This window comes from Argopecten irradians, chromosome 1, assembly GCF_041381155.1.
Source record: "Argopecten irradians isolate NY chromosome 1, Ai_NY, whole genome shotgun sequence".
Taxonomy (NCBI): Eukaryota; Metazoa; Mollusca; class Bivalvia; order Pectinida; family Pectinidae; genus Argopecten; species Argopecten irradians.
Genome location: NC_091134.1, coordinates 41,285,859 through 41,310,958, shown reverse-complemented (window position 1 = coordinate 41,310,958; position 25,100 = coordinate 41,285,859). Strand labels below are relative to the sequence as shown.

The following is a 25,100-nucleotide window of genomic DNA, read 5'->3' as shown; positions in this document are numbered from 1 at the left end:
TCATATTATTATGTATTTATTGTTTTACACTAATATTATCTAGAAAACATCAGTATGAAAAAATACATGTAAAACATTCACACAAGTATAAAACTATACGTCTAATAAATGTGGAATTAAGAATGAGTTCATAATGGTTTGGAAAATATCAAAATAAATAGCTAATAGACATCTCAAACAGACATCTCAAAACCGAGATCCTCAAATACTAAAAATAGGTTTCTATTAATACTATTGTTAGTTCTATAATACATGTATCTATTGTGCTAAAAGTCTAAAAAGAACTAAAATTTGAGCTCATCAAAATACTGATACAAAATATACAGGTATTTTCACAAAGATGAGGTGGTGAACGTCTTGATAAAAAAGTCTATTTGAGAAACATATTATAATGATATCTTCATATACATGTATAATAATTCTAGGCTATTTGTTAACACTGTAACTATAATATCACTAATTTCACAGCCATCACTTTGATCTCATTTAATAAACATGTGACATTTTCTTAAACTTGAAGAACTAGTTTGTGCAGTTCATGATCAGAATAAATCTAAAGTGGTTGCTCACAATGTAGACAGTCCCCTGATTCTTGTCCTGTTGCTACTTACAGTTGAATTCACAAACAGCTCATCACCACCATTTAAATCTAAGTCATGATCGATGCAACTGCTTTGTTGACAGAGGGATCTGGCACAAATTTCTAACCAACAGTATATGAATATAATATTATAGTAGACTATAATAGATAGGCCTTATATAAGTACTGTTGGTTAGAAATCCGTGACAGGTCCCTGTGATTGTTGATACATTATCTGCTAAAGGAGTGTGTTGTAGGTGAGAAGGGTCCATTAGATAAAACTGTTGTACTATACAAAGATATATGGTTTGTAGGGAAAGCATCTGTTGTTTAGGTGCAAGTTTCATTAGAAGGTATATGTAATGTATACCAACGTAATTGCATGTACAACATTTTTATGGCAATTTAAATTTGTGACTTCCAAAGGAAATGCTCTACTATGCTTGAAGTTCAATTTTTTTCCTAGATTTTTGTGATATTTGAATCGCTCCTGGAATACGTGAAAATAAGTTCCATGTGAAAATAAGTTGGGTTGCAGTATTTGGTTGTTTACAGATTCATCATGAAAGCCTGGACTGTTTTAAAAAATTGTTGTCTGGTAAACGCTCTTTTCTGAGACTGTAAGCAAAGCCCATTACAAGGTATTCAATTATTGGGATTCACTAGAAAAGACACCTTATTTGGGCAGAAATTCCTGAATATTCTTATTATCATCTATGCCTTTCAACTATTCTTTATAGGAATGGACCCTAATAACGAACTTAATTGGCTGATCATTACTGTCCAGTTGTCTAAGAAAAAGTTCACTGTCTGGGTGCAAGCTCCACTAGGAAAGTCTCTGCTGGTTGCTGAGTTCCAACCAAATGCTTGGTGCTCTACAATAAAAAGATAATATTTCCCCCATGTAAATGAGAACTTCAAAATACCATTTTTTTCACTTTAGTATATTATTGTATTGTTTGATCTTGACAACAGGAATAGGGGAACAGGGCAAGCCTTTATGTATACAATACAGTGTACAATTACTCATACAAAAATTAATGGTTATGATAGTTAAATGTAGTGATCAAAATAATAATCATTACTAAGGTAAATTATTCAATTTTATCAGTAACAAGCATTTTCATTGGCTTTAAAATTTGCTTATCACTTTTAATTGGCTGAGATAACAGCATAATGATTTCTTAAGATAACGGAATTTGTAATCTTGTGGAAATATGATTAATTTGAATAGATCCTTATGTTATATAAATATATAACACAGGAAGCTGAGTGACTTCTCATCATAAACTGGTGTGCTTTTGATTTACTGGCAGGCTGGTTGGCACGAAAGCTTCAACCGGTTTGAACGTAAGCAACCTGTCTATAGTGACAATTTTTCTGTCTCCCCTCAGTGGTCGTTATAGACAGGTTTGACTGTACTAGAAGAATCTAGCTTGTCTGGCTGATACTTACTGGTGAAGGTATATGGTCCGAGAGGATGGTACAATCCACCTTGTGTAGGAACAAAGCAACATACATCTGTATCTCCATCTGGGCATACCACCTGGAATACATCAAAACGCTGTCAGTATGTCATTATACTTTAGTTAGATGCTATTGAAGACAGACATCACTATCACTTTTACACCATGAAAAATATACCAAAACTAAATACACATTAAATTGGTACAAAATAGAACTCTGTAAATCAAGTTTTCAAATTCTATTTTAATTATGAATTCCTATGGGTACTACAGCAAAAAGTGCATACATGTTTTACATACGTTATAAAACACATGTAAAATGCATGTTGAGGACCACGCATGTAAAACGTACGTACGAAATGTATGTAATACTTGTGGTAAACATGTGTCATACGCATGGGAAACAGACATAAAACATGCATTTATATAAACGCATGTAAAACAGACGTATCAAACATATGTTATACATGTCAATGCTGAATTACTAGAAAGCTGATACAAAATCGAAGTCATGGTCATGAATGAAATTATTATCAAATGACTTTAGGGAGTAGGCAGAAACAGTGAGGAGTAATAAGAGAAAGTTCCTCTTTTAACTTCCTTGAAAATAGTGATCATTGGTACAACACTTATAATGACTACCTGTAAGCTATTTGTTTTATCAATTTAACCAAACTAAAGACCTCCCCCATAGGACAAGCGAGGAACATACACATTTTACCATGCCACCTACCGACCAGGGCATTGGTACCTCCCTCCACCAAATGCAACAAAACCATCCAGAAACAGATTCTTTTCTAGGTCAGCGTCTTTCCATCTACCCTAAAGAATGGGAAGTTCAAAATTAACATTTATTAGGATTGTCTATTGATAAAGTATACAAAGCCACTGAATAGAAGTACCTCGTATCAGTACAACAGAACAACTTAATTGGAACTCTGATACTGGTATGTATATTGAAATACATATTTTTTTGTATATTGGAATATCGCTCAATGAAAGATACTTTTATCATTCAAAATTCCTCTCCTGAAAGAATAATTTGTTTTCAAATATTATTTATGTATTGGAATTGGATGGAGTCAGTTATTGTTGTATCAAGCAGATAGCTCAATTGGTAGAGCACCTGGCTAGAAGTCCTACATGGGATCCAACGCTAACCACAACATTTTCATTTCTAGTTACAAAATAGGTGACATTGCCAACTTGTGTTTCATGCATTTAAACATTAAACAGGATAATATTTGAACTTGTGAGCATCATTGCAGGTGTCTTCAAAGACTCTAAGAAATGATGAAGGAGTGTGCAAAATATTGTACTGGATCGATCATTGCATGGTGACCTAAGACAGCCCTATCAAAACATCATCCAGCAAACATTCAAAGGTCAGGGGTTCTACACAGGTCTGGCTACTACATTTTATCATCTGGTAGATTTTACAAATTTATAACTTTGTACATATTTTTAATCCAAACTACATCTAGACAAAATGAAAGGCAAAACAGACCACACTATATTTTTCTTTGCAATATACTTACAGGTTTGAATTCTTCAGGAGCAGAAAAGTATTTTGGGTTACGGTGAGCCCAATATGGTGATAACATCAGCATATCCCCCTCTGGTATCTCCATTTCCTGTCAATTAGCAGTGTTATTAAAATAGTGAAACTGAGTAAATAATAATGAAAGACTGAGTTCTCTCCCTTTAAGTAGCAAATTCAAAATTTGAGTGAGCAAGTTGCCAGGTTGGTGTTTTTTCTCTGTTCTTTACCCTCAGAAACCCAGTGTCTAAACTCCACTACCCTATCAGACTGTAGGCTGATTAATGTGGATAACAGATGATGTCATTTGGCTTTCCATCACCTCCAAAACCTGGATGTCCTTAAATTATCTTGACTGTTCATATCAGTAGCCTAGCTTATCTGATGTCATACCATGGTTGGCACAGATTTTTCAAAGTAAAATTTAAGCACTTTTCTAGTGTTTTTCAAGCAATTTTTTTCAAGGCACAGTTTGATATATATTTCAACAAGAGTTGTGCAATATTTGATATTAATTAAAAGATCTACATAGAGAGCTCCCACATTGCAAGTGCTTAGGTGATGTCTTATAATATGTAAGTATTAAGACAGGAAAAAACCTGATATTTATCGAAAATTAAAAAAAATTCTAATTTTTTAAGTATTTCTTTATAATTTCTTGCAAATTTGAAGAAATTATATAAGTATTTGATACAGACATATGTTAATTCAAACACTTTTCAAACACTTTTTGCTAAATTCCAGTATTTTTTCAGTACTGACCCCAACGACAGCTACATGTAGGTAAATGGCTCACCAGTTTGAATGTTGTAACACAACATAAAGGTAGGGAGTATATGGCCTAGCTGTTGATATTATGTTGAGAATAATGAGCAATGGATACTTTAAGGTAAAAAAGTATTAATAGTAGCATCTTTTTACCTTTATTTTAAAGGATTTGACAACCCGTCGAGTGATGATACCAACAGGTCGTAGTCGGATAGCCTCTAGAACACACCACCTTAGGTATGGCATCTCTCGGATCTGTTTCTCTGTGATCGTTATCTGGCCTGCAGGTGACAATATGGTTAACATCAAGTATACAAAAAAATACTTCTAATTAAAAAAACAAGAGAAATTGTACATTCCTACCTGATTAATTATAACAATAATGGTATACATCTGTGCACATGATAAACATGCACACCTGAGAATTGAAAGTGGCGATATTATGGGTGAGAAATGATACAAAAGATCATGTATATCAGATCAACCATGGTATCTGTGAACTTACATGCATAAGGAATGGCATCCATGATCATGTGCTTGAAACATGTACAACATTATTTATAATTTATCAGCTAAATTAAAGGTCAAAAGTCAAAACAAAGATTGATAGGGATGTGATTAGTCATATCAGGTTTAGATAAACTTGGAATTGTGCTGTTAATTAAAAAGCTTAAAGAGTTAACTTGTATCAAACATATAAATACCAGTATATATGTAACAGTAATAAACAAAAACAAAATTATTTTTACATTCCTATCCAGTGCTGCAAACAAGTTATAAGATCTCATATTAGTACAGCGTTAACAGAAACCCTGGTCATTCCTGCTACCACAACGAGACTTATCATAAATACAATCAACACATGCATAAAAGATGAATACATATAGAACAGGAGACTGTTTTTAAATAACAACAAATTTTGATGGGTTAATTCTTAACCAGATACTAAAATGATTTACTTTTGGAAGCTGTTAAATAAGCTACAGATACATGTTTATGAATTATGCTTGTTGAGGTCCATATGGCGCTATATTACCCTGTTAGAAGAAATGTGTTTGTGATGCTAGATATTAAAGAAATGCACAAAGAATGGCTTAAATACATCTTTCTGCAGAATTGAATATCAGGATATCATGGTGTCATAATAGGAGTTTATAAAAATGAAACCGCAGAGTTGACAGCTAAACATTGACCTCTATGTAACAGCGTATTAGCCAATGGGATTTTGGAAAATTGATGTGTATCTAACTATGATATTATGAATGTAAACATCGAAATATTTCCATGTTATCTTACCTTTACCCACAGGTCCTAAAGTGGATGATATTTCTTTTTTCAACTGAGATAAAACTTTCTGATCAGAAAGTATAAAGGATAGACACCAAAATGTTATCTGTAAGTCAAGGCACCAGGTAAAGCATCAGAATATTGAATTAAACAAGGCCAAAGTTTCAGTCAATATTCCTCAACTGCATTACCCCTGTAATTTCATAGTTAATTTTCCAGCATATGATATAGAGGAATTCAAATATGTGTTCAGGAGTAAGTGATTGAATTATTTAGGAAACATAAAATAGGGATAGCAATAATTGATTTCCATTAAATGGCAAATTATGTTTTCTTAAGTTAAAAATGTTGATTTAAGTATGGTTGGTTTATTTTTTAACACATAACTTGAATTAAACCTGAAACTTCTCTATGAATACAACTTTATACATACTAATTAATACATGAACTATACAGAACATAATTATAGTATCATGCAATGCAAATGTGTTACTGGGGTACATATAAGAATACCACTGAACAAAAGGCCGACCCAAAAAATGGTTATAACAACAGTAAAACCCCATTATATCGCCACCTGTTATAGCGCTAAACTCACTTATTGCCGTGAATTTATTTAGAACGGATTTCCCTCCATATAAATACACTCATTTTACTGCCAAACTCACCTACAGCCATCTGCCATCCATCATCACAATTCCAGAAGAAATGGTTAAAATATTACTATAATGACCTTGTTAATATCGCCATATTGGGTTAACACAAGATTAATAAACTGTAATCGGAAAATTGGCAAACTCTCATGTTTTCAAGAACTTCAAATTTAAACTTTACCTTGACTATCACTCTAAATTATCAAGTGTCAAACATTCATCTGCTTTATGTAAATATGACAATATTTTGGAATTCAACGGCAAACCCATTCTACCGCGAAGACTTTAAATATTGCCATATTCTCAGAAAACAGAAGGTGCTGATATAATGTGTTTTACTGTAGAACGAAGCCCATCTTCACACTTTTAGATTAACATAATACATGCATGTAGTCTTCACACCTTTAGATTTATAGAATACATGCATGCAGTTGTGTACACACAGGCTATAGACAGGAACCATGCACATTGTAACGTATGTACATTTTGTTTTTAACTTTTATACAGTCAAACCTGTCTATACAGACAATCTTGGGAACAAGGAAAAAGAGGTCTTTACAGCCAAGTGGTCTTTATACACAGGTCAAATTGTGTTATAAAAGGGCAATAGGGACCTTAAAATGTCTACTACTTAAAAAGGTGGTCTTTATACAGAGGTGGTCGCTTATAATGGCAGGTTTGACTGTAAAGAACTTCAATAATTTCCAAACACAGTATTATAATGAAATTCGCCTTTAAAAGCCAATTGAAACAAGGAGCCGCAAAGCTTGGCATTATCCCCCGCGCCCAGTTGTGTATGAAAGCTCAAACATAAAATAAATGAAGCTCATTGTAACTAAGAGTTTAAATCTTGATATTGTCATCCATGTAGGTTTAACTATTTGAACAGAGCTTAGTATTGTCCTTGAATAAATTCATACAACAATATATCCGCTCTCCAGTAACATGACATTTAAAAGAATAAAAGAACATGTTTAAGTAATATGAATATGATATTTTGGTATATGGTATTTTTTTGAATAAGTTTCCATGGTAACAGAAAAAGTATTGAAAATGAAAGATTCCCATTAGCAAAAGGCACAACTAGAGCACAAGCCTAACATGTACAGAAAGTTTCGTGTAGCCAAGTTGAACGGTTTTTGAGTTATAGCCTGAAATAGAAAGGAAACTTTAATAATATGGTATTTTTAAATAAGTTTCCATGGTAACAGAAAAAGTATTGAAAATGAAAGATTCCCATTAGCAAAAGGCACAACTAGAGCACTAGCCTAACATGTACAGAAAGTTTCGTGTAGCCAAGTTGAACGGTTTTTGAGTTATAGCCTGAAATAGAAAGGAAACTTTAATAATATGGTATTTTTAAATAAGTTTCCATAGTAACAGAAAAAGTATCGAAAATGAAAGGTTCCCATTAGCAAAAGGCACAACTAGAGCACTAGCCTAACATGTACAGAAAGTTTCGTGTAGCCAAGTTGAATGGTTTTCGATTATAGCCCGGAATAGAAAGGAAACTTTAATAATATGGTATTTTTTAATAAATTTCCATGGTAACAGAAAAAGTATTGAAAATGGAAGGTTCCCATTAGAAAAAGGCACAACTAGAGCACTAGCCTAACATGTACAGAAAGTTTCGTGTAGCCAAATTGAACGGTTTTCGAGTTATAGCCCGGAATAGAAAGGAAACTTTAATAATATGGTATTTTTGAATAAGTTTCCATGGTAACAGAAAAAGTATCGAAAATGAAAGGTTCCCATTAGCAAAAGGCACAACTAGAGCACTAGCCTAACATGTACAGAAAGTTTCGTGTAGCCAAGTTGAACGGTTTTCGAGTTATAGCCCGGAATAGAAAGGAAACTTTAATAATATGGTATTTTTTAATAAGTTTCCATGGTAACAGAAAAAGTATTGAAAATGGAAGGTTCCCATTAGAAAAAGGCACAACTAGAGCACTAGCCTAACATGTACAGAAAGTTTCGTGTAGCCAAGTTGAACGGTTTTCGAGTTATAGCCCGGAATAGAAAGGAAACTTTAATAATATGGTATTTTTGAATAAGTTTCCATGGTAACAGAAAAAGTATCGAAAATGAAAGGTTCCCATTAGCAAAAGGCACAACTAGAGCACTAGCCTAACATGTACAGAAAGTTTCGTGTAGCCAAGTTGAATGGTTTAGGAGTTATAGCCCGGAAACGATACTCGGACGGACGGACGGACGCACGGACGGACGCACGGACGGACAGAGCCCAAATCAATATCCCCCGCAAACGCGTTTCGCGGGGGATAACAAAACAAATCCTTTGATCTACCATACAATAGGACTTACAGGAATAGCATTGGCCAAGGAAGCCCACAGAAACAACAGGGCATAATTAGGGGCATGTTTATCATCTACCAGGTGTAGAAGTGTCTGCAGAATTGTCTGTCAAATAAAAAAAAAAGGCCCAGAGGGCCTGTATCGCTCACCTGGTTTTTTGTTAGTAATTATCACAAGACTCAGACAATTAGAAAAATAAGCAAAATTGACTCCCAAAGTTTAATTTTGAATCACAACCATACAATGATGCTATTGATACCATACAAATATGCTATCCAATACATAGGTTCAGAGACAAAGTAATTTATATGAAAATAGTAGCCTAATTGACCTTTTGACCTCGCATCTATTGCCGTCTAAGGCCCCGGGGGTCAGCCCTATCATTTGTACAATTTCAAATCCCAACCCTATAAGGATGCTACCATTGCATTATAAGTGCTCTTCCATTCTTAGTTGCAGAGAAGAAGTCGTTTATATGGAAATAGCTAAATTGACCCCTTTTGACCCCACCCTTCAGACCCCCGGGGGGTCAGCCCCATCATTTGCAAAATTTTGAATCCAAACCCTATAAGGATGTAACCATTGCATTATGAGTGTAATCCCATGTTAAGTTGCAGAGAAAAAGTCATTTATATGGAAATTGACCACTTTTGACCCCGCCCCTCAGGCCCCCGGGGGGTCAGCCCTATCATTTGCACAATTTTGAATTCCCACACTATAAGGATACTACCATTGTATTATGGGTGCTATACCATGCTTAGTTTCAGAGAAGAAGTCGTTTATATGGAAATAGCCAAATTGGCCACTTTCGACCCCGCCCCTCAGGCCCCCTGGGGGTCAGCCCCATCATTTGCACAATTTTGAATCCCCACCCTATAAAGATGCTACCATTGCATTATGGGTGCTATCCCATGCTTGGTTTCAGAGAAGAAGTCGTTTATATGGAAATGGCCAAATTGACCCCTTTTGACCCCGCCCCTCAGGCCCCCGGGGGGTCAGCCACATCATTTGTACAATTTTTAATCCCTACCCTATAACGATACTACCATTGCATTATGAGTGCTATCTCATGCTTAGTTTCAGAGAAGAAGTCGTTTATATGGAAATAGCCAAATTGACCCCATTTGACCCCGCCCCTCAGGCCCCCGGGGGGTCAGCCCCATCATTTGTACAATTTTGAATCCCCACCCTATAAGGATGCTACCATTGCATTATGGGTGCTATCCCATGCTTGGTTTCAGAGAAGAAGTCGTTTATATGGAAATAGCCAAATGGACCCCATTTGACCCCGCCCCTCAGGCCCTCGGGGGGTCAGCCCCATCATTTGTACAATTTTGAATCCCCACCCTATAAGGATGCTACTATTGCATTATGGGTGCTATCCCATGCTTGGTTTCAGAGAAGAAGTCGTTTATATGGAAATAGCCAAATTGACCCCTTTTGGCCCCGCCCCTCAGGCCCCTGGGGGGTCAGCCCCATCATTTGTACAATTTTCAGTTAGTAGCCCATAAGGATGCTACCAGCCAAATTTTGTTGAAATCCGACCAGCGGTTATGGAGAAGAAGTCGATTGTTGACGGACGGACGGACGGACGGACGACGGACGACGGACGACGGACGACGGACGACGGACGCCGGACGCCACGGTATGGCATAAGCTCACCTTGGTCCTTCGGACCAGGTGAGCTAAAAATGATTAACACTACATAAATATATCATGTCTAAAGCATCAGAGTATACATCATAATACTAAATGTCTGTCTAAAGCATCCAAGTAAATATCACAGGTTTTTTTTTATCAACAATAATGGTATTTTTACCTAATACTGTATAGTTGTTTAATTTCACAGGTGTAAAATTATGCATTCTACAGTTAAAAGCTTATTCATGGAGATTTATTGTATTAACTTGTAATCTTTAAAAATGTTATTCATATAACAGGGAAGGATATATAAAACTATGATTTCACAAAGTATTTATTTTCATCTTTCTTTGGAAATTTTATTAAAATTCCTGCGAATATTAGTAACTATACAATACAATATAAGCACAATGATTATTCTTTTTTTAAGATATGCAACCCTAAAATCTTGATAATAAGCTTGCTTTGAAAATAGGCCGGTCTTGAAATTAAAGTCAGCCTTGGATTTCTTACAATCAAATGTATCTTGAAAATATAGCGGCTTTGAAAATAGGCTTCACTTGAAAGTAAGCCTTGGATACCTTCCAATGAAATTATCTAAAACATCTAAAACTTTATTTTATTATATGCATAAATACATGCATATTTATATATAAAAGCATTTTTGTATTTATTATTAATCATAAATAGTTCATGTACTGTTTGATATATTTATTTTGTTTTAGTTTCGAAAATAAGACAGGCTTGAAAATAGGCTGGTCCTGAAAATAGGCCTAAGATTTCCAACCAAAGAAGAATATAAGCTGCAGCTTATTATCAAGATTTTACTGTATGGAGAAATGCAATATTGATTTAATCTTCAACATTTGGAAAGATAGTTATATCAGATAAATAGAAGCGAGATTTGGCTGATGAACACATACCTTACATTTAACTAGGGTCACAAGTATTTACCTCATTTTCAGTCCTATCTTTATTCTTGATACCCTTGTACAAATCTTTAAACATCCCAATTAACCACCATTTAGAAGATGTCCAGGCCCTATAATCATATAAGTAAGAAATTGTATATTACTGATACCATATATAATTCAACAATGATAGCAATTAGAAATATTCTTTATTAATAACAATTTGATAAGTGAAACATTGTTTCTTCCAATTTGTTGTAATTCGGACCCACATACATCATAAGAGCTAGTACTTACTGAGTAAATCATTTAAAATATACAAAACATATCTTGTAAAACAGTAAGAGAATAAAGACAAACTCTATCATACTATACCTGATCATAAAGCTAGGTAGTCGTGCTCCATACTCAAATAGCTCATCAAAAAGAACAAAATTCTTCTCCAAATCCTTAAATTTTGCCTGAAAAGATGTGGATCTTCAAAATTGTGTTCATTTTATAGGATATTTTGTGAAATATTATGATAAGTAACACATTTCATTAAATCTCATATGAGTTGAAGATTTGAACATAAATTGAGAATGCATGAAAGTTGCCTGGTAGTCTAATGGGAATCTGATTTGTGTTAGATATGAAGTAATAAGCAACAACTTCCAATTGTATTACATGTATTTTGGGGAACTATGCCAGATTTAATATTCATAACCAATCCATGGAAGTCATGATCATGATGAGCTCAGATGGCTCACTACAGTAGATTTGAAAAATATATGAAAATAAGGTATATGCCTTAGAAATCTAAGTACAATGTATAAAGTCATTTAACTGTAAAAGAAATACCGCGGTACCTGTACAAAAGCATATGCATAATATAATTAATCTGCACAATATCAATTTAACAATTTTATGAATATGATATTTTGATAAAGATTTCTCCATTTTCTGCTCTTATTCATGCATGTAAAATCTGATAAATATAATCGTTTTTTACCTAAAATTGTACTTATTTCTTTCTTTAAAGATGCTCCACCGCCGACAGAGCTTAAATGATATTCATCATTTGAACAATAATTGGTATTTAATCATGTATATATATGTCTAATTAACACAAAAAATAACATAAAATAATTCATTTCGCCGTTGGTGCATGCGCAATCATTACTTCATTCCATATAAGATTTAGTGCCACGGAATTTTTTCGGGATGCAATTAATTACTTTTCAAGTATTTCACTTGAAGTAAAATTAGAAGCTCAAACTTTTCAATGCTGGTAATGGTGTAAAGTAAGTAACTTTGTAACTGGAGAAAAATACTAAATCGTCTGCTGCTGTTTTTGATAGTGAAAAAATACCATTTGTCAGCAGTGGAGCATCTTTAAAGGGCCACTACCTTTCCGAAACGGCTTTTAATTTGTAAAATGGGACTGTAAAACGAAATTGATTATGTTATAGAGTCACAAAAGTTATTAACTTACCGTTAATACTACACTTATCAACACCTTCTTAACAATTTAATTTAAACAAATATCATGCTAATTTTCATAACGCGGGTCGTTTTATGTTTCCCGCCGTCGTCCTAATTACCGCGCGTCGGTTGATTATCACTGCACCAGAAGGCAAAACAGCGACATGAATCTTCACTGTTAACAAAGTTTACGCATGGAATCCTGCATTTGGTTGGTGATATAACATCCTCTTAGGCTATTAATATACTTTTTTCGTATATTATTATTGTTTTAAAGAAACTTTTAATTTTTGTTTCCGAAAGGTAGTGGGCCTTTAAAGTTTAAACCTACCTTAAATTGAAGATTTCTATCTGAATGGCAAAATCAGCCAATTAGGTCAATTCCACAGATTTTTCAATAATTTTGCCTGATTGCCATTTATTTTGCTTCAAGGAAAGGTAATATTTTTGTTGAAGATGTACTTTTGGAGGATCTTTAGTAATCTCTAACACATTTTAGTTATACTTTTTTTTGAAAAATGAAACTTTCATCAAACGTTCCATATTGGACGTATCAATTAGTTTTTAACTTAAACAGGGGATTTCCATTTCATGAAAATATCACCTGGGGTCAGGCCGTTCTTCTGCAACCTCAGACGACCACCACATTTCATTCTGATCTACCAGAGTTACTTCCCTTTGTTTCACTCCGTCATTACTGACAGAATAATATGAAGGGAAGTAACTCTGGTAGTTCTGAATGATTCTATCACAGCTATCCTTATCTATACCTGTTCTGCAGTAGGGAGGACTCCTCGTCCAAACAAATTGTTGATGACAGCTTTATACATGGACTCTCTTACAACTTCAGGCAGGTTACAGGAACCTTTAGAAACAATTCAACAAATGTTATCAGGAATCAAGGATATTTAAAGTTATATGGTCTATAACTTTCGCTCTTTTTGTCATAGTGAAAAGTGTTTAAGTGTTATACACATTTTCTCTGTCTGTCTGAGGTTTTAACTTTCTAGTTTTGCTACTTTTTATAAAGTTGCAGCACTGGAGGTATTTTTAAAAGTATAAAATCTTTAAACAAGAGATCCCAGAGGGATCTTGGCGCCCACCAAAGAATGATCTATGTCTGACAACAGAAAGAGGGATCTTTTCCCTGCTTTTCAAACTTTTACTACATACTATATATGAACCTTGAGAAAGATCCTTTCAGTACTTTCTGAGATATGTAGCAGTAACAAACTTCAATTATCAAAATTCAAGATGGCAACCTGTCGATCATCTTGCTGACCGATCTGTCCCAAAATGCAATATGCACAACTAGGGTCGTAGGGGAACCTACATATGAAATTTGAGAAAGATTCCTTCAGTACTTTCTGGGAAATAGTGTTAACAAACTTTAACTATCAAAATCCAAGATGGCCGCCGGTCGGCTATCTTGTTGACCGATCACTCCCAAAATGCAATATGCACAACTAGGGTTCAAGGGGAACATGAATATGAAATTTGAGAGAGATCCCTTCAGTACTTTCTGAGAAATAGCGGTAACAAACTTTAACTATCAAAATCCAAGATGGCCGTCAGTCGGTCGGCCATCTTGTTGACTGATTGGTCCCAAAATGCAATATGCACAACTAGGGCCCTAGGGGAACCTATATATGAAATTTGAGAAAGATCCCTTCAGTACTTTCTGGGAAATAGCGGTAACAAACTTTAACTATCAAAATCCAAGATGGCCGCCGGTCGGCCATCATTGTTGACCGATTGGTCCCAAAATGCAATATGCACAACTAGGGCCCTAGGGAAACCTACATATGAAATTTGAGAAAGATCCCTTAAGTACTTTCTGAGAAATAGCGGTAACAAACTTTAACTATCAAAATCCAAGATGGCCGCCAGTCGGCCATCTTGTTGACCGATTGGTCCCAAAATGCAATATGCACAACTAGGGCCCAAGGAGAACCAACATATGAAATTTGAGAAAGATCCCTTCAAAACTTTCTGAGAAATAGCGGTAACAAACTTTAACTATCAAAATCCAAGATGGCCGCCTGTCGGCCATCTTGTTGACCGATTGGTCCCAAAATGCAATATGCACAACTAGGGCCCTAGGGGAACCTACATGTAAAATTTGAGAAAGATCCCTTTAGTACTTTCTGAGAAATAGCGGTAACAAACTTTAACTATCAAAATCCAAGATGGCCGTCAGTCGGTCGGCCATCTTGTTGACTGATTGGTCCCAAAATGCAATATGCACAACTAGGGCCCTAGGGGAACCTATATATGAAATTTGAGAAAGATCCCTTCAGTACTTTCTGGGAAATAGCGGTAACAAACTTTAACTATCAAAATCCAAGATGGCCGCCAGTCGGCCATCATTGTTGACCGATTGGTCCCAAAATGCAATATGCACAACTAGGGCCCTAGGGAAACCTACATATGAAATTTGAGAAAGATCCCTTAAGTACTTTCTGAGAAATAGCGGTAACAAACTTTAACTATCAAAATCCAAGATGGCCGCCAGTCGGCCATCTTGTTGACCGATTGGTCCCAAAATGCAATATGCACAACTAGGCCCCTAGGGAAACCTACATATGAAATTTGAGAAAGATCCCTTAAGTACTTTCTGAGAAATAGCGGTAACAAACTTTAACTATCAAAATCCAAGATGGCCGCCAGTCGGCCATCTTGTTGACCGATTGGTCCCAAAATGCAATATGCACAACTAGGGCCCTAGGGGAACCTACATGTAAAATTTGAGAAAGATCCCTTTAGTACTTTCTGAGAAATAGCGGTAACAAACTTTAACTATCAAAATCCAAGATGGCCGCCAGTCGGCCATCTTGTTGACCGATTGATCCCAAAATGCAATATGCACAACTAGGGCCCTAGGGGAACCTGCATGTGAAATTTGAGAAAGATCCCTTCTCTACTTTCTGAGAAATAGCGGTAACAAACTTTAACTATCAAAATCCAAGATGGCCGCCAGTCGGCCATCATTGTTGACCGATTGGTCCCAAAATGCAATATGCACAACTAGGGCCCTAGGGAAACCTACATATGAAATTTGAGAAAGATCCCTTAAGTACTTTCTGAGAAATAGCGGTAACAAACTTTAACTATCAAAATCCAAGATGGCCGCCAGTCGGCCATCTTGTTGACCGATTGGTCCCAAAATGCAATATGCACAACTAGGCCCCTAGGGAAACCTACATATGAAATTTGAGAAAGATCCCTTCAGTACTTTCTGGGAAATAGCGGTAACAAACTTTAACTATCAAAATCCAAGATGGCCGCCAGTCGGCCATCTTGTTGACCGATTGGTCCCAAAATGCAATATGCACAACTAGGCCCCTAGGGAAACCTACATATGAAATTTGAGAAAGATCCCTTAAGTACTTTCTGAGAAATAGCGGTAACAAACTTTAACTATCAAAATCCAAGATGGCCGCCAGTCGGCCATCTTGTTGACCGATTGGTCCCAAAATGCAATATGCACAACTAGGGCCCTAGGGGAACCTACATGTAAAATTTGAGAAAGATCCCTTTAGTTATTTCTGAGAAATAGCGGTAACAAACTTTAACTATCAAAATCCAAGATGGCCGCCAGTCGGCCATCTTGTTGACCGATTGATCCCAAAATGCAATATGCACAACTAGGGCCCTAGGGGAACCTGCATGTGAAATTTGAGAAAGATCCCTTCTCTACTTTCTGAGAAATAGCGGTAACAAGAATTGTTAACGGACGGACGGACGGACGGACGGAAGGACGGACGGACGGAAGGACGGACGGACGGACGGACGACGGACCACGGACGAAAGGCGATTTGAATAGCCCACCATCTGATTATAAAAGTAAAAAAATCTTTATAACGTGTACACCTGAAAAATAGGCTCGTAATTTAATATAAGATGCCGAATCATTCCGAACTCTTCCAAACATTATCGCGACAATCTCGAAGTTACACTAGAGTAGTGAATCCAAGAGAAAATTTCCAAAATTTTTCATAAACAAAAATGTGGTTGACCTCAGCAGACTGGATCTACATAGAAAATAATGCTCGCACATTACAATATTTAATACACACAATATTTTACAGAGATGTGTGCATTAGATGTCTCAAATACTCACTCTATGGACATATACCAACATGATTTGCTCAAATTAGCCAAAAGGAAAATGTCATCAAACACATGTACCCTTAAGCTAGTTACCTTGCTCACCACGCGTAGGTCATATTGACGTAAGTCACATGATACGATTCGGAATTCCGACAAAACCAGCAGGTACTGAACATGGCGGTGATAGAAGGCGCTTTATTCAAAACCAGCAATATATGATCCCTATATTTCTTGCCTCTTATAGGCCGACATCTTCTTTTGGGGAGCTAAATCATCAAGTTACATGTCCATGTTCATATATCAAATGTTTAAGTGACAAATTGTTACAGTGAAATTCGCATGAAATATAACTTTAAAAATAAAATAAAAGTTATTGACATAAGCTAGACTAAAAACTTTCAGAAATGGCCAGCCAGTTGCCAAGTTTACCCTTAGCTGCAGTAAATTGATACAGCGTGCTGGGTCTTTTGAGAACACTTCGAACTATCACAACAGTATTCAATATCCTCATGAATATCTGTATACAAATATTTTCCCTGCAGTACTTTTTGAGAATAGCGGTAACAAACTTTAACAAACCTAGGGAAACCTGTACATAAAATTTGAGAAAGATCCCTTCATCACTTTTTGAGAAATAGCGGTAACAAACTTTAATATGCATATTTACATATAATCAGCAATTTAATTTGATCAAAACAGCAGCCCTAGGCCAACTAATGTTTGAGGAAATCTGCAGAAACCAATTGTGGATAGACAAACAAATATAGTGATTCATTCTAAGCTCCAGCATCTCTGATGTGATTTTAAGCTCTAGTAAGGCCGATTCACCTTAAATGAGAATAAAAAACTAATAAAAGAGAAAAGAAGAGGCTCTGAAAGCTTGTATTGCTCACCTGGTTAATTTAGTAAATACATGAAAAAAAAACTCCTAATTTGTGTACAGGTACAAACATTTTATTTATCTAGAATTGTGTATTGTGAATTCAACTGTAACATAATTCAAAAGATAATTGAAAGCAAATCAGCCCAACCATATCAATCTCTAAGTCTTAGGGATACTACAGTTGACAAATGAGTGATAATACTATGATAGCTTTCTTGGCTACAGAAGAAAATTGAGCAATTATAAGATGACAGCTTTCACTTAGGAAGTTAATTAATGCAATGTGTGCAAATTGACTCCTTTTGGTCCAATAGAACATATAATACATTATCAGACAATACACCAAAGGTAAACTAGCTAGGTATTGTAATCTAATCACTTAAGTTGTAAACAAGACCTACATTGATCTGTATCCTACTCTACATCCTACAATCACCTATTGTCACTGAACACACAGTAGTAACTTCCCGAGGGGTTCCGCACAAGTTCAATATATAGCGTCATACACAATCTCAATTGTTGTTGACAAGATTGCACAAACAGTGGAAATATCAAGAAAAGTTTTATATGGCTTACACACATTATTTCTACAGGTGCATTTAAACATACATTGTACTATACAGTATACATTGTACTTTGATATACAGTATACATTGTACTTTGATATACAGTATACATTGTACTTTGATATACAGTATACATTGTACTTTGATATACAGTATACATTGTACTTTGATATACAGTATACATTGTACTTTGATATACAGTATATATTGTACTCTGATAAACAGTAATACATAGTACTTTGATATACAGTATACATTGTACTTTGATATACAGTATACATTGTACTTTGATATACAGTATACATTGTACTTTGATATACAGTATATATTGTACTCTGATAAACAGTAATACATAAACCAATCAGTTTGAACAATCTAATTTGATTTGGATCCATATGATACAGATCATGGTTTAAAGGATGTAAGTGTAAATTGTGACTAAATTGGACCTTAGATCACCTTTGGAATGTAATAGTTATCACTATTTCACAAGATTTCAAAAGATGTTCTGAGATACATTCTTGTCTAAGTGAGGATTACCGAGATTATAAAGTGCCTTGCAATAGCAATTTTCCTAAATGATGGCGACACTAAAAAGTGATCAGAATTCACCTGCTACGATAACATCATTAGAAGCTCAGAAACGACCTTCATCATTTAAACAGTTGTCAGAAGCTAAAAAGAGAAAAGTGGTGACAGGGAGAAATCTTCTACCGGAGACAATTGTGGTACGGGAATGGGAATCTCGCAACAGCATTGACTCTCTACGCCCCACCATTGGTCATTGTCTGTGGACGGGTAACTGTGGTAGTAACACACTAAATCTCCTGGATAGTACAGGAAGTGTCTTACAAGAGGCCAAAAGCATTAGTGACATCAATAATATCAGTCTGTCACCTACAACACACAGACTTTGGGTCTGTGACGAAGGATGCAACATCATGGAGTTGGTATCAGGCCAACTCGAACTCCGATTTAGAACCGAGGAGCAACCGAAGTGTATATGTGCTACAGCTAGTAACTATGTCATTGTGGGGACAGCCAAGCAAGTCTACAAATTTACCACACAGGGTCAAATGTTGCAAACATCAAATGATCAGGGTACAAGCAAACCATTAATGTGTTCACCTTCGGAGATCTCGGAATGTCCAATAACTCACAATATTGCTATGACCAACCACAGAAGACTATATGAAAGTGAAAGTAGTGAATGTGTTGTTGTCACTGATTCTGACTTCAACTTACTGTTTGTATTTGATGGGGATATCCCTACTAGTCATGGACATACAAGAGGTGCACCATATCCCTTTAGTCCCGGTGATGTGGTGTTTGACAGTGTGGGAAATTTAGTTATAACAGACATTGATAACTCCAGAATTTTGCTTCTAAATGGAGGAGGCCAGTTCATCAAAGTTTTACATACACAGACAGACTACATATGGGCTGTAGGTATTGACAGTGAGGATTTCCTATGGGTATCAACTATGGGAGACAAAATACAACAACTGCAGTACAGTAACTATAGTGTTTGAAGCTCTGACAATAACACACCATTGGACAGTATAGCAGGGTGTAATGTATCTGTGATAGAACTTTAAGGGTACAACTTGATGTATATAGCTGTAAGCTAATAAGGTAGCAGTGTATAGTGGATTTATAAATTACAAAAATGTAAATAGTGTCTAGAACGTGATATGATGAACAACATAAAATATCCGGTTACTGTGTATATCTAATAGATGTGGTCACCGAGTAATGCCAATTTCCATTTATGCTGTACTATCATCAAATTTCCTCACAAAAAAAAATAATAAGGGGAGCTAATTTTAAAATTAAAAAGTTAAATTACTCTGCTGCCTCGAAAATAAAATGGATTTGAATATTGAATTTGGTATTTTGAGTTCCTTTCTATAAAATAAAGTGAAACTTACTATCTCAGCATGCTACAGGCCCAATCTCAGATTTCTAGACCTCTTAGTTATTGACAAGAAATTGTTTTAAAGATTTTAGATTTTTTGAACCCTGTGGCCTTAAATGAATGTCAAGGTCATTCAACTGAACACATTTTATAGCCCTTCATCCCAGCATGCTGTAGGTCTGAAATAAGGTACCTTGTATCAAGGTCTCATAGTTATTAACCAGATGTTGTTTAAATTTTTTAGCCTATTTGATCTATGACCTTAAAAGAAGGTCAAGGCTATCATTTAAACAAACTTGGTAGGCCTTAATTTTTCCATCATGCTACAGGTGCAATATCAGGTCTCTAGACCTCTTAGTTAGACAAGAAGTCTTTTGAATGTTGTAGCCTATTTGATCCATATGACCTTAAATGAAAGTCTATATATATATAGTACAATTGAACACATTAAATAGCCCTTCATCTCAGCATGCTACAGGCGCAATATCAGGTTTCTTGGCCTCTTATAATAATTAAAAGTTACTGAAAAAAGTCATTTAAACATTTAAGACTATTTCACACCCACCCTTTAATGGTTGTCAAAAAATTTTGCCCTTCATCCCAGCATGCTACAGGCACATATTGACAAATAGTCGTTTAAAAGCCTTTTTGACCTTTGACCTTGAATGAAAGTCTAGATCACTCATTTGAAAAAAAATGGGAGCCCATCATCTTAGCATGCTACAGGCCCAATATGAGTAGCCTGGGCTTCCAGAGGTCCCACCCTTCAGGCTCCTGGGTGTGGGGGTTGGGGAGGTTGGGGTGTCTGTCGAAACATTTGTTCTTTTGATTCCCAATTAACCCTATTACAGTATATATAAGGATGATACTAGTCAAATTTGGTTAAATACCAACAAGTGATTTTAAAATAGCTAAAACTTGATTTAAGTAACAAAATTGAGGTGACAATTTTTGTATTGATAAAACTAGAAACATATATTAGAGAGATTGAAAACTCCACCCTTTTTACGATAGGTAGATGTACCTCTGTATGTGCTTAGGGGCTTTTAGATATACTCTTAAATAATTAAATACAGGACAATAACTTTGTTCAGTAATTTTCAGATATTTTAACTTACCGGTATAAACTAATAAATGAAATGCACTTCCGGTTTCGAATGTTTGATTTTCAAAACCAGTTAAAATTGGTAATTTTCATGCTTTGAAAAATTGTATTAAATCATAATAATCTGGAAAATTGGTCATATCAAACCGTGATATAATGTTTAAAGGAACAATTCAATTAGGCTAATTCTGTTAAAGGGACAATTCAGTCTAAGAGAACATTAAAATTTGTACAAATATCGGAAAAACCCCTGTTCTAATGGAAATTAGATCAGTCGGTTTTACTGTGATATGCCAGAAAAGCCCATGGGGGTGAAATGTTCAAACTCGCTCGCTATCTGCCATTACACATTGTGGTCGAACATCTTGTATGCGGAACCCTTTCCCTTGCTCGTAGAGTAATGCAACTTTTGTCTAGAACTGCTCAAATCGCTCTGACAGTTGTGTGTTTACCTTATTAGGTGAATTATCTTGCCTCAAAATCATTTCATCACCTCCTTAGTGGTTATGTAGTTCATTTGTTTAACGTTCGTGACTTTGGCTTGGGTATGAGTAAAGCGTACATTTTGTACCTGTTTAATCGTATTGATCAACGATTTGTAATTACAACGGTATCAATTAAAATACTAAACATTGACGTGGAATTTGTCAATATTTTGTGTTATATGTTTCATAAGAAATGTAGAACAATACATTTATGCCATAGTTTGCTTCTTGGTTATGTAAAAGAATTAACCTGAGTGAATTGTCTCTTTAAATAACCACGAAGCAAAATATGACATAAATGTATTGTTCTACATTCCTTATGAAACATATAACAAGAAATATTGACAAATTCCATAACGTTGTTAAGTATTTTGATTGATACCGTTGAAATTCCAAATTGTTGATCAATACGCTTAAGCAGGTTTAACATGTATGCTGTACATATACTCGAACCAAAGTCACAAACATTAATCCAATGCAATACATAACCACTGAGGAGTTGGTGAAATTATGTTCATTTCAGACAAGAACATACACCTAATAATGTAAACACACTACTTTAAGAGTGACATGAGTAGCTCTAGACAAAAAATTCTTTACTACACTGGCAAGAGCCAGGGTTCGGCATACAAAACATCTGACCACAATGTGTAATGGCGCACAGCAAGTGAGTTTGAACATTTCACATACATTTCACTACAGTGGGCTTTTCTGGCATATCATAGTACAACTGGTTAGTTTCCAATATATATGCAAATTTTGATTAGACTGAATTGTCCCTTTATAAACTTTGTATTGATGCAGAAATATCATGTTTAAAAGGTACATTTAAAAGTAGTTTCTGATAAAACAAATCCAGTACTTTACCTTTTACTGATAAAACTGCATCAATTTCCTTGTTGAACTCTTGACAAAGATCGTCATGGAAATTCATAAGTCTGGAGGATGCCAGACGACCCTTCACCATATCATGGATCTTTGTGTGGAATTGGAAAAAGGACTCCTCACTGACAGAAGCTGAAAAAATGATTGACTTCAGTTAATGTTATATCCTTTCTTTCTGATATCTCCATTTACTTCTTATCTCCCCTTATTCTATCTTTCTGATATCTCCCTTCTTAAATTCTGACATCTCCAATCATTTGTTATTTCCCCTTCTTTCCTGCTGTTATCTCCCCTTCCTTATGAGTTGCTCACTCTTTCCTTGTTTAAAAATAAAAGCTGTATTATTATGGTCAGTCAGTGTGTAAAATATGGCACAAATTATTGAAAGCCATTCAATTCATAATTCAGATATTACCAGTAGTATTACAAATGGATATGTATTTTGTGTACAGAGGTTAAAGTCATATAAGATGTAAATGCATATGGTGAAAATACAGTAATAAATGTGAAGAAAAAACTTTTATTTACTTAATTTGATATGCATGAAAATCCCTTTAAAACTAGAACTGAGTCCAGGATCATGAAACAATCTTAGACTTAAGTTTTGACTTTAGCCAATCATAAATGATTTAATGTTTTGTAATGTCATCTTTGATTGGCCAAGTCTAAAATTAAGACAGAATTGGACTTAAGTCTGTGTCATGATCCTGAGGCCTGTTGTCCAGGAGGCTAACTTATATAACCCGCTCACCCCACCCCCTTGTTTTGTAACATAGGGGCATAACTCTAAAAAAGAAGGTATTTTGTTCAAATACTGTGTATACACAATGTATATAGATTACACACATTGACTTTATATAAGGTTTACTGCCACCAAGTTTCATTGAAATATTTACCAATGTTCTGCACTGGATCTTGCACTGCTTTTTGAAAATCTACATTTGCTGACTGAAAAAAGTGGTGAAAATCATCAGCATCCGTAAGAAAGGTAAGGCGTTCTCCAGCCACATACAGGGTATAAACATCTCCCATCTACAACAAATTGGTGTTATCATCATTATTATTATGCATGTAAATAAATGAATCCAGGGATTAAGATACTGAACTAGTAATGAGAAAAATCAATAATGTGAGAAATATATTAGAAAACAAGAGGCCCATGACGTTCGGATATAGAATAAAAAAAGACATATAAACACTAATATACTGGACCTTGAAGTCGGTCAGTGATTTAATAAATTCAACTTTTTAATCTATGAAGAGTATTTGCTTGCATCAAACCTGTGAACTTTGAAAATTTTTGAAATTTTAAGTCATCTTGACCCTGCTTGGGCTCGCGTTGGAAATCAGTTGAAATTTTAGGATCGATCATCAGTTTTGTGTAACCAATCGATGATCGATTAAAATCGATTATATTTGACCACGTACGTTTTCAAGGAAAATTGTACAAACTTTCTTCTACAGGCTCAAGTGTTGCCATGTTCAAAGGTCGCTTATGTTTTCATACTCCTCTGAATGTTTACATTACTACATAGTGCTTATGCGCTTTTCAATTTGTTTAGACGCAAATTGGCATTTGAAATGATATGAGCAACAACACACACAAGCGATTGATTGCGACAAGTTTTCTACGTCATTTCTTGCATGTTTTACTGACCGGCTAATTATACACTTTCGTTTATGATGATATCTGGCAATTCCGACAAAACTCGATTACAGATTTCTTAATCGATTAATTGGTCAAACACCCTAAACCAACGATGCACCATGAACTTGATTAATCGGAACACCACTAGCAAGGACTGATATGGTGTAAAAGGAGCGGGTCAGTGTGACTTGTACATAGTGTTACAGGAATGTGTATTTTCCCTGTTCTTCTACAATGGATGTTAAAATACTATATCTCAGGTTAATAATTCTAATCAAGTTTGACTTATTTCCTATGAAAATTGAGCAAATAATGCTCATAAATGTGTTTTTTCAATATAAACTATAGTAAACTTGACCCCCTCCCCAAGGGGAAACGCGAGACCCCAGGGTAATATAATTCACAATTTTCATGAAACACCATAAGACCTTTCCAGCTATAAAGAGTATTTGATTCTACCATTTCCAGAATTAAAGAAGATTTTTGAAGTTTTATATACACGTAAAGTTATTTGTTCTTAAAACTAAAACTGTTTTTCCCTTGAGAAACAAATTGAATATTTAATTATAACAATATAACAACTTATATTTACACAGAGAGTTATCTCACCCTTTTCCTCATTTTATCAATAAATGCAAGTGGTTCTACTCCAAACTCAAAAGCACATCCTATCCATGGCACCCAGCCTTGTCTCAAAGGTGGAAAGCTGTTTTTATATCGCGGTTTAAATAACCTGTAAAGACTATACGTCAAAATCGCAATTATACCGGTAAGTAGCATGTTAGGCGGTGAAACTGAAAGCAGACTTTGAGCAACCATGATGTTCGTGACAACTAGGTAATACCACTGTGTGCTACGACAAAATCCAAGGTGT

General features: G+C 35.2%; 1 protein-coding gene across 1 annotated transcript; it reads right to left on the bottom strand.

Annotated features, from left to right (window-relative positions):
- On the bottom strand, nt 1–25,084 carry LOC138328070 (24-hydroxycholesterol 7-alpha-hydroxylase-like). The gene is made up of 13 exons (XM_069274682.1): nt 24,836–25,084; nt 23,475–23,610; nt 22,561–22,710; nt 13,394–13,488; nt 11,535–11,620; nt 11,203–11,290; nt 8,617–8,712; nt 5,651–5,747; nt 4,508–4,635; nt 3,585–3,680; nt 2,780–2,868; nt 2,036–2,126; nt 1–1,455 (listed from the first exon to the last, which is right to left on the bottom strand). Exons 1-13 carry the CDS (start codon nt 25,043–25,045, stop codon nt 1,384–1,386), a joined length of 1,434 nt encoding a protein of 477 aa, XP_069130783.1. The 5' UTR covers nt 25,046–25,084; the 3' UTR covers nt 1–1,383.
- Nucleotides 25,085–25,100: the final 16 nt, after the last annotated feature.

Bases quoted from the DNA above. Each gene is read 5' to 3' on its own strand.
- LOC138328070 (XM_069274682.1), bottom strand. From the start codon at position 25,045: ATGGTTGCTCAAAGTCTGCTTTCAGTTTCACCGCCTAACATGCTACTT. The intron at 4,636-5,650 runs GTAAGATAACAT...TGTCACCTGCAG, and splicing joins TTTAGGACCTGTGGGTAAAG to GCCAGATAACGATCACAGAG. The intron at 1,456-2,035 runs GTAAGTATCAGC...TTTTTATTGTAG, and splicing joins CGGACCATATACCTTCACCA to AGCACCAAGCATTTGGTTGG.